Below are 14,831 nucleotides of genomic sequence, written 5' to 3' on the forward strand. Positions count from 1 at the left end.
CAAAACAACATCACTAAAACATGAGAAATTCATTTAGTATCATCTCATTCCATTAGTATTGAAAATGCATTCCATTTTTCCTCTCCCTAAAAGACAGAATTGGCTAAGAGTCAAAAAGGAAGTCTTATATAATAATATTACATGTGCTTGTAATTATAAGAAGCTTTTTAGATAAGTTTATTTAATTTTTTTAAAACATAACTGCTTGAAGTTGTATAATGGTTTGATAAGAGATTTACCTCAAAAATACTGAATTTTTTTACTTTCATGATTATGTTGCATGCTTTTATCTATTTGAGTTCAAACTGAAATTAAAGCTCTCCTTTTAAAGATTTGAAAAGTAATACTAAATGAACTAATAAGTATTCATTCTTATTGGAAAAAATAATTGTATAGGGTTTACTTCAGAAACTTTTAAATTAGTCTTTTCTCTAGACTATGGGACAGATTTGCTTAACTAAATGTGGCTGTTATTAAAGCACACGTCTAATTTTAAAGTGTATAATATTGAAGCATTGATGTGAGTCTTTTAGACAGAGACATTAAGAATATAATTTCATTGTTGGTTTCTGGGTGTGGTTGGCTTGGACCTGGATCAAAAGGCCCTTTGTCTTTGATAACTGCATGATACAGTAATTAAAAATATAAGGAATCTTTTACTTCTGTTTCATTCGGGAGAGAACTCATCTAGAATTTTCCAAATTAGTACAAGTACATTCTCCTTGAGATCTTCATGTTTACTTCTCTTTCCTCATATAATGTGTTTTTTAAAAAACTACGGTTGAAAATAGTTTTTAAAAAACATAATATACACATATGTGGGTATGTAGGTTAATATTATATATATATATATATATATGCATACATATGTACATATAGTGTTTATGTAATATATGCACCATGAATGAAAAATTGGTTAGAAGGAACAGAAGTAAGCAACTATCAGAGGGAGACATATTCTGTTACATCACTACACCTTTACCAGGCTTCTCCCATCACTCACCACCAATGTACTGTAGGAAAGAGAGACTTATGAACTAATGTAAAAACTAAATCACTGGAGACTAGGACAAGCAAGTAGGGTATGAGATCTCGAGACTTTCTAATAATCAAGTGGCTGGTGGCTCAGAGCACTGACAAAGAATGGAGGGCACAGAGTAAACATATTTTATGTTGTCTTCAAAGTTTGTTTACAATGTTTTTGGTTAGAATTATAGAAGTGTTTGGTATTTTCTTTGCAATGAAATTTATTATTTTTATAATGAAGGAAAAACAAATTTTAGCTTCAAGGGTACATAGAGAACATCTGGTTCAATGGTTCTCAGCTCAGGTTCTTAAACCACTGTGGTCCTCTGAGGTAGAAACAGGAGTAACAGTGGCAATATCTCTGTAAGCCATTTTCAGAACCTAAAGCTTAATGGAAATTATACATTTACCTGCAATATAGCCAGAGGCTCTATTATTGAATAAATGGAGTTTGTTTGGTTTATTAACTCTCTATATACCGTCAGGGTCCATGTGACCCTATTTTAATTTTTGGGTTTCTTTTTGAATAGTTCTTACTATATGTAATGATTGATATTCATAACTTTTATGTTTTCATGGAGATCTTCCAAAGAACAAACAGAATTTTTTGAAAAAAGAAAACTTATTTTATCTTAGCATTTCTGTATCAGCCCATTTAACCCTTTTATAAATCTAAAATGCATTTGAGAATCTTAGTAATCTTATTTTTCCTTCTTCTTGAAACATCTTGCTGTTTTATTATCGTAGATTTTATTTCATTATTATTCATTCATTATTTTCCACTATACTGGAAAAAAAGACTAAAAATATAAAAAAAAGGAAGAACAATAAAATTGTATAGAAGGATGATGCAGTATTGAAGTAAATCATCCCTATGGTATCCTTTAGTTTTCCTATTGTGTTGCCCAAAGTATTACATTAATTCTTAAGAAGATACAAATGCGGTCTAGAGATTCTTGTCTTTGTAGTTGTTTTGTTTTTGAATTAGCTTTTATAGAATACAATTGAGAATTTAGATTTTTTAATATTCTCTTTATAATGGCAAAAAGAAGAAAATTGACAGAGGATGATGTTTCACAATTACTAGACAAATCGAGAGATGAACACTAAGAGACAGCAGGTCTCTGTATGCTAATGGCGATGGTGAAATTGATTGTGTAAGCAAAATCTCACACCAGGTCTTCAGATGACAATATTGTGTATGAATTTTCTCAAACTCAAGAATCAGTGAGTAAATGATATATCTCTAAGGATAAAAGGGAAATATGGTATTCTCACATAGTTAATCTTTGAAAAGCACATCATTACATAATATTTTGTGATAATAATCTGGAACATACTGTTTGCTAAAATCACATGTGACTATATTTTTTCTTTTTATGATACTAATGTACCAAAATTTATTTGATGTCATTTATAATTGGACAAATGCTGATGGTAAAGACAAAAATGATTGAAACGAAATAGATTATGTAGAAATGAAACATTTTAGTGGATTAATCATGTTAATCAGTAATTATAAATTTAATAATGAAAATGTTTTTGCAATTTTAGACCTAAGAAGATGGCTGGGCCATTCTTTCTTCCACAAACGTGTGAGCCATCAAAGTTTTTAAAAGTATTATATTTGGATGCTGCAGGTGTAAGAAGAAGAACCAGAAGTAATAAATTAGGACTTACTAAAGATATATTTGAAATCTGGAATCATGGTATACGAATTGCATATATTCAGGGTTTGTGTATGACAAAACCTAGTTAGCTGCATTCGAAAGATGTTGCCCATTTGGGGTAAATATACCTTCAAATCCAGGAAAATGATGGAATATAAATTTGGGTTTACTATATTTAATTTCTTATTAAAATTTTCAATAATTTTCTTTCTTCTTAAATTACAGCTTTGCTGAGATAAAATTCACATATGTATAATTCACTTTTTAAAGTATAGACTTCAGTACCTTTTCATGTATTCACAGAATTGTGGAACCAATACTACTGATTTTAAGAAACCCGATACCGATTAGTACGACCCCCATTCTCCCAGCCCATGGCACCTACTAATCTGTTTTGTCTCTTGTGATTTGTCTGTTCTGGATATTTCATATAAATGGAATCATAATATGTGCCCTTTTGTGACTGGCTTCTTTAAATTAACATAATGTTTTTAGAGTTTGTCATGGTATAGCATGTATCAATGCTTCATTTCTTTTTTATGACTGAATAATATATCATTGTCTGTATATACTATGTTTGGTTTACCCATTCATCAGTTGATGAATATTGTGGTCAGTTCCACTTCGGGACTATTGTGAGTTATTCTGCTGTGAATGTTCATGTACATGTTTTTGTGTGGACATACTTCATGTCTATTGAGTATATATCTAGGGTCATATGATAACTCTGTGACATTTTGAGGAACCTCCAAACTGTTTTTCAGAGTGGTTGCACCATTTATATTACCAACAACGTATGAACATTCCAGTTTCTCCACATCCTTGCCAACACTTGTTACTGTCTTTTTGGTTCTAGCCATCCTGCTAGGTATAAAGTGGTATCTCATTGTGATGTTGATTTCCCTAATGACTAATGATGTTTAACATCTTATCATGTACTTTTTGTCCATGTATATCTTTCTTTTTTTTTGAGAAATGTCTATTCAAATCATTTGCCTCTTTTTAATTGAATTCCAGTAGTTGATTTTCGGTATTTCTTATTCTTCTGTAAATTATTTGAAAGTAACTTAAACATATAAAAATTGGTTCATTGGATCCAGGTAATAAATGATAATAACTGCTTTTTGTTATACTTACGTTGAATTTCTTCAAAATATAGAATCTGTTTTGGAGAAAATTTTTAAATGCAAATGCTGAGAATCTCTCATTTATACCGACTTTACAGATGAAAAACTTGAGAGCAAGCATGAAATCAAACAGTTAAATACCCAGAAAAGCCTGTTCTCTTGGTCTGTGATTTTGCTTCAGTTATCTTTGTCTAACACCATGGTCTTAGTATTATTTGGAAGCATTTTCTTAATGTGGAAAAAAAATCAGTACCTATTTTAGTCTTGATTTTTATATTTTAATCTTTTGTATTACTTTCCCTAAACCACTTTTTATGATGATCCATTGTTTTAAGCTATTGCATGATGGTGGTGATTGCCAGCTTGTGCTGCTGGGAAAGGGTTTGGGCCCTCATTAAGGGAGTTCCCTGTGGCAAAATGGGCAAAGCAGAAGCAAGAGCTATAATTGTGGCTCTTTAATTTGGGGCAAGCTCAGAAGGTCCCTGCAGAATTCTCAGTAGGTTGCATGGATGGCTTGTGACTTGATCGTTCATGGCATCATCCGAGTCTAACCTCTCCTACTCGTATCCTTTCTCCCATCCTCCCCAGTGGGTTATGAAATATAGCTCATTGAGAAGCCTAACTGAATGTGTATAATAAGTGCTGGAGGTAAGCAAACAGCCCTCCCTTCCCACTTAGGTATTTAATACGTCACAGTTACACAAAGTTTGAAGATTGGGAGCTGGAGGCCAGTGTCACAAGAAGAAAACCATAGATGCTGAGTAGACCTCCTTGCCCTTATCCATATATGTAAGCGGCTTCTTGATGTGGCTTTGGGCTTTTGTGAATATTCTCAGAGTTTAGTCAGGTCATCTGATTCTAAGAACCATAATTAGGGTTTATGTCTCTTCTCAACCCCCAGCCATTCATACCCAGCTGCTTTTTGCCACTCTTAAATATACAATTGAACTTTTCAGTATGTATTCAGGAAAACATTATGTATAATTGTAGGAAACTCCCTGAATGTGAAGTAAAAGATATTATCTGGTGTTTTCAATCATTTTAAAGGAATGATTTAAATTCAGGTTTATTCTTAATTTGTTTAATGAATACGTTTTCCTTTTTTGCTAGATATTGAAAGATATAATAAAAGATATATGAAGGTGTACAAAGAAGAGTGGATACCAGGTAATTATAAAACTGAAAATGTGAAAATAATTTTTAAAAGCTATCTTCCTATCCCATATTTTTTTTTTAGTACAAATTTTCTGTTTCTCCATAGCAAAATAGAGACTGGCTCTTTTCCTGTAATTAGTATTAGATATCTTTTGAAAACTAAGATGAACAGATTCTTATACTGTAACATGGAAAATCTGATGTGTTTTTGTGGAAATTTTTAAATGCTGTTTTTTATAAACTAGGACTTGGCAAACCCATATGAGTTTTCCATTTTAACTTGCCACAATCACAATTTCAATCTGTAGAATCAATAGTCCTCATTTCCCTGCTCCTGAGTGATTTTATAGCTTTTGAAGAAAAAATAAATCTAATTTTAAAGAGTTTTAAGCCAAATTCATGGATCATCCTTTCTTTCAAGCAAACATAGACTAATTTTAGTTGTTCAGATGCCTTTTCAACAAAACCATACCTAAGAGAGTTTTTTCAACATTCACATGTTTGCCTTGGATATGGACTAGGTAGAAGAGGTAGAGATCTCATCCAGCGCATTTATTTTGCAGATAAAAAACAGTTGCCATTGAAATGAAGTGACCTGTCAGGATAACTTGGGTAGTAGTAATACTAGGATCTAGGTCTACTCATTTTTCAGTCACTTTCCTTTGACATCTCTGTCCTTGGCGTTTTATAGAAACTGCCTTTATATAAAAACATAAGTGGCATTTACAGCATTGTTGCTTTCACGGGTTACAGTGCTGTTTTCAGTGTTGATTGTTGATAAGGTTGAGTCCCCCTGGAAACGCTCTCTTAGATCTTTCATTTTTCCCCTACATAAATATTCATCTCCTAAATGATTATTTTTATATACTTTCTCATGATTATGAGTTGTTCGGAAAAGCAGAAATATATTTCAAAGCAAAATTTATTCAGATAAAATAGCTTGAGATATAAATGTTTTCTACAAAATACACTGAGGTTTTTTATTAGCAGGCAGTGTTTTTAATCTATTTTTATATTGCTTCATTTTTCTGATTAACTCTGCTTAAAAATTAAAAGAAGGTGACAAATTAGAGGACTTGTTTAAGCTAATATGGGCAAAATTATTTGTTGGAGGGAATTTACTTTTACACAGCTAATTGTTTTTAATGTTAAAGTTTTTAGGTAATAGAAATATTTAATTTTGCATATGTTGGGATTCTGGTCACATATTTTAACTTTTGAAAAATCTTTTATTACATAAGAAATACATATCAACTACAAAAAAGTTACAAAATATAGGGTAGTCAAATAATAAATAGACAATGCTTAAGAAAAACATCTCTTATTCTAACACCCACGAAAAACTACTGTAATATTTTGTTCCCAACCTAGAGCTTTTCCTGCACAAATATTATATAGATATAAATATTTATATGTTAAGTTTATTTACTGGGATTCTATACATATTATTTTAAAACCTTTTTAAATTCAATATTATATCATAAATATTCATACCCCAAACTTTTTATGTAGAAAAATATTTTTCTACATTTTTCTTGTTATGAAATTTATCTTTAAAATTGATTATATAAATACTGTATAACTGTTAAAGAATGTTGTAGAAATTTTATAACACTATTTCAAAGCTATTTTAATGAATACTTTTTCTTCATAGGAGAAAGTATTATTGTTATATTTTCATTCCCAGGCTAAATCTGTATAGTTAGACATTAAGAAATTTTATTTTCATTGCTTGAACAACTGCTAAGTTCTTTAAATAGTTATATTCAGTGCCACTAATTTCTAGAGGAAACTGCAATTTTTATATTTCTTCTTTTGTACACACAGATTGGAGAAGACTCCCAAGAGAGATGATGCCAAGGAAAAAATGCAAAAAAGGTACATTGACTAATAGAATAATCCAGGTAGGAAAAGGTTATTGCTTAAATTCTAATATGGAATCGTCAACTGAAGTTATACTCAGATGTTCTGAATGCTTTCTCTTAAAATATGTTTGGCATTTTGATTATTTTGTTAAAGCTTTTTCTTTAATTATGGAATTTTGATGTGGTAAGAAAGACTTTTCAATTATGTAGATAATTTTATTTGCATATTTGAAATGTTTTAATGGTTATATGGCAATATTTTATGTTTTTAACTAAAACATTTAGAACTGGTAAAATTTGGACACTGGTAGAATAGAACTTTATGTTGTACATTACATACCAAAGTGAAAATTTCCATTGTGTTATGCTTTCATAATTCTCCTGAGTAAATATTGCCAGACACTGTGCTAAAAGGAATGAGTGAGCACAGTGGGGACAGTCTTTGCCCCTGTAGGGCTTATAATCAAACGGAGTGAAAACATTAAACAGAAATACGCTGTCCTCATTGGGAGATTAGGACAGAGTTCTTCAAGGAGATGGAATTAGACTCCAGATGGAAGGATGGGTAGTTTACTAACATGAAGTTGGAGGAGGGATACTGGAGAAAAACCAGGTTGGTGAGGGAAAATCGTAAGTTTAATTCATGAGTGATATTTAAGGTTTTTAAAAAATATACAGGTAGCATTTTTTAATATGTTGCTGGATACATGGGGATGGACCTCAAAATGAAGATGGTAGTCCTCAGAATAGATATGATGGAGACTATGAGAAAGGATGAGATGGATATAGAGTCAAGTTAAAGAATTTGAAGAAATGAGAGCCTAAGCCTGAGCTTGGAGGAATACCAAAACTTAATGGTTGATAGAAGAAATTGAATCATCAAAGGAAGGTGATGCAGAGAGAGACAGAGGAGAGGGAGAAACAAGAGGGTAGAGTTACAGAAGCAAAAGTATACAGACGTGAAGAATATTTCAGAAGGTGGTCAAGAATGTTAAAGGAGCTTAAATAGTGCTGCTGAGAGGTCCATAAGATAAAGATTGGAAAATGTAAATTTATTTCTGCCGCGTTGATCATTGCTGACCTCAGTGAGAACTTTTTTAAAAGATTCGCTGAGGTAGTATCCAGATTGGAATGGGTTAAACAGCAAGTGGGAGTTTAGGAAATAGAGACAGCTAGCATAGATGAGTCTTTGGAGAATTTTGCTACTAAGAATAAAGAGAGAAAAAGGGAAGTGGCCAGAGAGGTTAAGAACAATGGGATTAATAACTAAGAGAAGACAGTTCCCCCATACCCCCTCTTATTTTTTCAGGCCCTGTTTTTTTTTTAATAGACTTTATTTTTTAGAGCAGTTTTAGATTCACAGCAAAATTGAGCAATGTACAGATTTCTCATGTATTCCCTGTCCTACACACATGCATAGCCTCCCCCATTATCAGCATCTCCAAATTGGTACATTTGTTACAATCGGTGAACCTACATTGATACATCATAATCATTCGAAGTCCATAGTTTACCATAAGGTTCTGTCTTAGTGTTGTACATTCTATGGCTTTGGATGAATGTATAATGATATGTATCCACCATTATAGTATCATACAGAATAGTTTCACTGTCCTAAAAATCCTGTGTTCTGTCTATTTATCCTACCCGTCTCTCCACCCCTGGAAACCACTGATCTTTTTGCTGACTCCATAGTTTTGCCTTTTTCAGAATAATTGGAATTATACAGTATGTAGCCTTTCAGATTGACTTTTTTCACTTAGTAATATGCATTTCGGTTTCCTCCATGACTTTTCACGGCTTGATAATTTCTTTTTAGTGTTGAATAATATTCCATTGTCTAGATGTACTACAGTTTATTTATCTACTGAAGGACATCTTGGTTGCTTCCGAGTTTTGGAAATTATGAATAAAGCTACTATAAACATCCAATTTTGTGTGGACATAAGTTTTCAACTCCTTTGAGTAAATATCAAGGAGAATGATTGCTGGCTTGCATGGTAAGAGTATTGATGTATGTGTTTATTCTTTCACCTGTACCATACTGTCTTAATCACTATATCTTTATAGCATATTTTAAAGTCAGGTGATGCCAGTCTTCCAACATTATTTTTTCCTTTGATATTGTGTTGATTATTTTAGGTCTTTTTGCCTCTCCATATAAACATTAGAATCAGTTTGTCAATATCTATAAAATAACTTACTAAGATTTTGATTGAGACTACTGCATTTTATCTTTAGATCAAGTTAGGAAGAACTGACATCCAGACAATACTGAATCTATCTATGCCCCTGGAATATCTCTTCATTGATTTAGTTCTTTGATATCATTCATCAGAATTTTGTTGTTTTCCTCATATAGATATATACACATTTTGTTAGATTTTTGTTTACGTATTTCATTTATGGAAGAGCCAATGTCAATGGTATTAGTGTTTTTAATTTCAAATTCCAATTGTTCATTGTTGGTATGTAGGAAAGCGATTGACTTTTGTGTGTTAACCTTGTATCCTATAACCTTGCTGTAATTGCTTAGTTCCAGGAGTTTTTTGGCTGATTCTTTAAGAATTTTCTACAGAGATGATCATGTCATCTGTGAACAACAACAGTTTTATTTCTTCCTTCTTAGTCTGTATACCTTTTATATCCCTTTCTTATTTGCTTGCATTAGTTAGTACTTGCAGTACAATGTTGAAGAGTAGTGATGAGAGGGAACTCTCTTGCCTTGTTCCTGGTCTTAGTGGGAAAGTGTCAGATATTTCACCATTAAGTGTGATACTGGGTTTTTCACCATTTAGTATGATGCAGCTGTAGGTTTTTTTGTAGATATTCTTTATCAAGTTGAGGAAGTTCACTCTGTCCTTGTTACTTAGAGTTTGATTTTGTCAAATGCTTTTTCTGCATCTATTGATATGATCATGTGAGTTTTCTTTTTTAACCTATTAATGTGATGGATTACATTATTTGATTTTGGAATGTTGAACCAGCCTTACATGTCTGGGATCAATCCCATTTGGTCGTGGTATATAATTTTTTCTGTATGTTGAATAAGATTTGAAAATATTTTGTTGAGGATTTTTATATCTCTATTCATGAGATATATCAGTCTTTAGTTTTCTTTCTTTTAATATTTCTTTGGTTTTGGTATTAGGGTAATGCTGGCTTCATAGAATGAGTTAGGAGGTATTCTTTCTGCTTCTGTCCTCTGAAAGAGATCTCCCTTTTCTTTTTAACAGCTTTATTGAGATATAGTTGACAAACAATAAAATGCACATATTTGAAATACACAATTTGGTAAGTTTTGACATGTATATAAAAATGGAAGTATATTTTATTTCAAAGCACCAGTATACAAGAATACGTAGCTTGACTGAGTGCAGGATATGTTGAGATATGATAATTTATCAGTTATCTTTTAGACCCTTGGCTTAGTGCATGTCCTAGTGCATCTCAATTTGTAGCTGACTTTAAAGAGCTGAAAAAAACGAATTTGATTTGGAAGAATTGATGTTTTCAAATACATCCCACTGACTGCTCATCCCTGGAACTTCATGAATATAGTAATCATTAGTAAAAGCTTCCAGTGTGCCAGGATGTCGATTTGTTAAAAACTAAAACAATAAAACTTTTCTTTTTCCATTCTGAGCTGATATTTTTATTGCATATTATATAATTTTTGTGTTTTATTCCTGATAAGCTTTTATTATCCTTTTTATTAAAATTGGCTCCATCGATTTATATGAAAATGAATAGTACCAAAAGGGCCAAAGGCTGAAAGTTTTTCTTGAAGAAACACCTACTGGCAGGTGTTGAAAGAAACAAAAATTGTAACATATGCACATATTTGACCAAAGATGGAAAAATAATTCATGTTAATGTTTTAAAACAGTCTTTTAACAAATTTTGGTAATTTGATACTTCTTCTCTAGTTACACATATAAGGATTAGGCATTGTATAAAACCAGAATGATAAATAGCAAAAGATGCTGAGTGGACTTGAATATGCAACTTACTTTCCTATTTAAGAGATTAGTAATTTTTGATGAGTTTATTTACCTGACCACGTTCTAAAATATCCATTTAATAGACCTATGTGTTATAAAAATGAAATAATTTGATAAAAGGTACTTAGAGAAGAATAATTTGATAAAAGATACTCAGAAAAGATAATGGTATGAGTAAATTACATTCTTAGTTAATGTTATCTGGCATCAATATTATATTTTCAGATTGTATTCATTTATGATACTATGTTTTATGTACTACATTTCAAATTAAACAGTCTTTGTCCTCAAGGGGAACAGAGAAAGTTACCCATCATTAAATCTAACCATTACTTTTGTTTGAGCAAAACTTCACTACTATATGTGTTTGGGAGTTCTGAGCTTGGTGACTGCCCATGTGGCAATTTGGAATAACACTATAAATTATAATTCATTAGTTATGGGTCAACTACTACAATGTAAAAATTTTTCTGCAGATTAAATGTTAATCTTTAACACAATTACATCTTTCTGAGCCATATTTCCTTTCGTTACTAAGTAATTTCTATGTATTTAGTTTTGATTTGGGGTCAGACTGTAATACTTTTTCAAATCATAATGAGACAGTTTTGTAGCATATCATAATGCTTTGGTAACTGATTGATAGGGTATGATCTACATGTGAAATAATTTTCTAGTCTCTTCAGTTTCAAAATAACCTCAAAATGCTACATTTTTTATATGGCTTAAAAAGCTATCCCAAGGTCTGTAAAACATTTTATTTATATTGCTTTGCGTTTTCAGATTTACATATTGGGTATGGTCATTTTAACTATTTTAATCTTCATTCCAAATATAGTGCTATGTTGCACTGAATATAACTTCTTATCTCTTTAACTATTGGCGAATACATGTTTATATTGCACTTGTTTTTTTATTTTCCAAACTCAGTAAAATGGCCCTAGTTAAAATGAAGTACACTAACTAGTAAACAAGAAGCCAGTTCAGATAGTCATTTGTGAGAGCTTTTCACTGGTCCTATAGTGATTCTACTGGAGGTAACGATTTTGGCCTGAATGAAATTAATTGCCAGTACAGATTTTCAGTACTTGTATAAAGATATTTGTTTGCATTCTCAGAAAATATCTTATTAAGTTATTATCATTTACTTCTCATAGAAAATTGTTGAGGTGTGCTGATTTATTTTGTTCATTCTTTAAGAAAATTAATTCAGTCTGCAAATGATGTGACTGCCTGGTATGACATATCACTATTCTAGAGAGCATATTAAAAGGCAAAGAAATACAACACACAGTTGCTGTTACAGAAAAATGTGTTATCAGTGGTTTTACTTCAGCAGGCCCAAGCTCCAAAAAGACAAAAGATACTGGCAAAGATACTTCACTCAGTAATACTGAAGATGTATTGAAAAAAATCGAGGTAAGTTTTTTTTCTTCTTACTGTAAGAATGAACTGAAAATATGTCATACCTCCTTTTGCCTTCTTCAACCTTTCCACCTTCTTTCACTTTTTAATAACATGGATTTGGCAGAACCAAGCCCAGCACACAGGTAGCTGGAAAGGTTTGAACATTGTTGGCTGGGAGATATGGGGGCTCTTTTTCTACCCCTGCCCTTTTTCTACCCCTCACCTGTTAACTTACCTCACCTTTTATCACCTGCTTCTTTTACCACTGTCTCTGTTTCCCCTTGCATTTGAATTATGCATGGGAAAGAAACATAAAAGAGTTATATACTTAAAATGTATTTCTTTTAAAAACCTCTCAGTTTTTCTCTTATTGTATATGTACTTTTTTTAATATGTTTTTTTCTGTCTCATCTTAAGTATAGAAGATTCTGTTGAGGGCAAACTATATCTTAGGAAACATTTTTGTATCTTCTTATTTTTAATGTTTCAAAAACAGAAAGATATAAAATTTGAAAGGTTAATTAATTGAAAATTTGCCATCCAATCCTGGTCCCTACTATCCCAATTCCCATCCTGTAGACAACCAGAATTACCAGTTTTTTATATATCCTTCCAGAAATATTTTATGTATAGCAGATACAGTTTTTCTTTTTTTTTAAATGATGAAAGGTCATATATACTCTTTCGCATTTTCATTTTATTAAAAGTATCTTGGAGATGGTTCCATGTCTGTTAAATTTACTTTGTTTTTTTTCGTTTTTTTTTGTTTTTGGCTGCACCATAACAATGAACTATAATTTATTTAATCAATCTCCTACTGATGGACATTATATCTTGTCTAGTGTTTCACTATTATAAGCAATGCTACAGTGACTTCATGTTAAGTATGTAATTTTCATATGTGTAAGTTAGATTTCTATAAGTGGATTTATGGGGACAGTTGTTACATGTATTGTCTTACATATAAATATTAACATATCACTCTCTGTGGAGGGTATACCAATTTATTCCCACTGTCAATGTATTGATGATGATGATATTGATAGCAGCTAACACTTATTGAGGACTTACTATTTACCAGGTTCTTTGATGAACTATTTATATTCATTCTGTCCTTAAGACTTTATTACAACAAAGAGATGGGTATAAATTATTCTTTACTCACAGATGAGAAGTTAAGGCTTTAAAACTCTTAATTGCTTGGCAAAGTTGACAGTTACCTGGTAAGAGAAACTCATATTTTTGCTATTTTATTCTTTTACCAATACTTGAGCTGAAAATAAAGCCAATTAGATGGTTGAAATATAGTGTTAACTGTCAAGGTTAACTGTGGTGGAATGATGGATAGGCTTGCAGACCTAGCCAATTTGTATTGATTAAACACAGATTCTGACTCTTCTTAAAGCTTCCTGGAATGAAGTTGCTAAGATAACATGTGCTATAAGGAAGATTGATCTGGACCTGTAATTGTAGTTTCTCATCAGGACAAATTGTGTTTCCTTATTTCCTACATTTAAACACATTTTTCAGTATAAATATTCTTAAAACTGGAGTATTAAATTTAGAAATCAATGAGTTAGCAGTTTTAATAGAGCAAAATTAGCTTCCAGATGACTGTTACTGTTCATTTCTTCAGCAAAAGCACTTGTAAGTTTTATTGTAATAAAACTAATGTGGATGGAGAGGGAGCGACATACAGTCAAACTTCATGATTAATGTGTGAATAACCAGACAGCAGTATACTAATATTTGAGCTTCCTATTTCTGCATGACATACAGAAGACTCTCTCTGTAATGGGTTGGCCAAAAAGAATTTAAACTAAAAGAACTGTTTCCTGTCCATAAATTAACTGTTTTAAAGTGTTTTCTCATTATATTATTTACATTATTTTTAAATTAAATATAAATGTAAAGTAGTAGGAGTAAATAATTAAATCTCACAGAAGAGAAAATGGGGACTACTAAAGAGATGAACCAGAACGAGTAGCTTAACACAAAGGGAATGAAGTAATGAGACAATGTGTGTGGCTCTGAGATCATTTTTTTTAAATCGTATAAATCTGCTATTTGTTAACCTATTTAGTACTTTATGAGTTTTAGGTATATGTGGTAGAAATAAAGTTGAGGTTATTTATTTGAGGTGGCAGTAATGGAAATGAAGACTCCTAGTCCCTATGTACCATGGAATGGATTTTATATTTAAAAAATATGTTTACATAACTTGTTTAAATAACTCTATTGTTAATTGAGAAATAATAGCTAATGGCATGAATTTTTAGATACAGTGTATACCTTGCACAGAATTAAGTAAATATAGAACTATAATTCCCTTTTAACTGCCCAAACATGGTTTGATTAAAATAGAAAACAAAAAAGGTAACTCAGGGTCAGTATGAACATAATTATCTTGTTTTTATTTGTTCTGCCTGAGTAGGATGAGGTGACAAGAAAGGTGGAGTTTTAATTTTCATTAAAAACTGAGTTTATCTGATGTAGTCTTTCTATTGCTCTTGATTTCCTTAAATTCAAATTTGTAATTAAAGGAATTTTTAAAAATACATATTTAAGAACCAGTAA

General features: G+C 31.4%; 1 protein-coding gene across 7 annotated transcripts in view; it reads left to right on the forward strand.

Moving 5' to 3' along the window:
- The window catches only part of POLR3G (RNA polymerase III subunit G), a 32,933-nt gene that overhangs the window by 9,242 nt on the left and 8,860 nt on the right, over positions 1-14,831 (forward strand). For 6 of the 7 annotated variants that reach the window (XM_025047683.1, XM_015590519.2, XM_015590520.2 and 3 more), the window contains exons 4-6: positions 4,934-4,990; positions 6,806-6,856; positions 12,184-12,266. In XM_025047683.1, coding sequence (XP_024903451.1) covers positions 4,934-4,990; positions 6,806-6,856; positions 12,184-12,266 — 191 coding nt within the window. The remainder of the gene's footprint in view (positions 1-4,933; positions 4,991-6,805; positions 6,857-12,183; positions 12,267-14,831) is intronic. The other variant, XM_006913212.3, reaches the window with a different exon arrangement.

The sequence above is a fragment of the Pteropus alecto genome, unplaced genomic scaffold, assembly GCF_000325575.1.
Source record: "Pteropus alecto unplaced genomic scaffold, ASM32557v1 scaffold20, whole genome shotgun sequence".
NCBI lineage: Eukaryota > Metazoa > Chordata > Mammalia > Chiroptera > Pteropodidae > Pteropus > Pteropus alecto.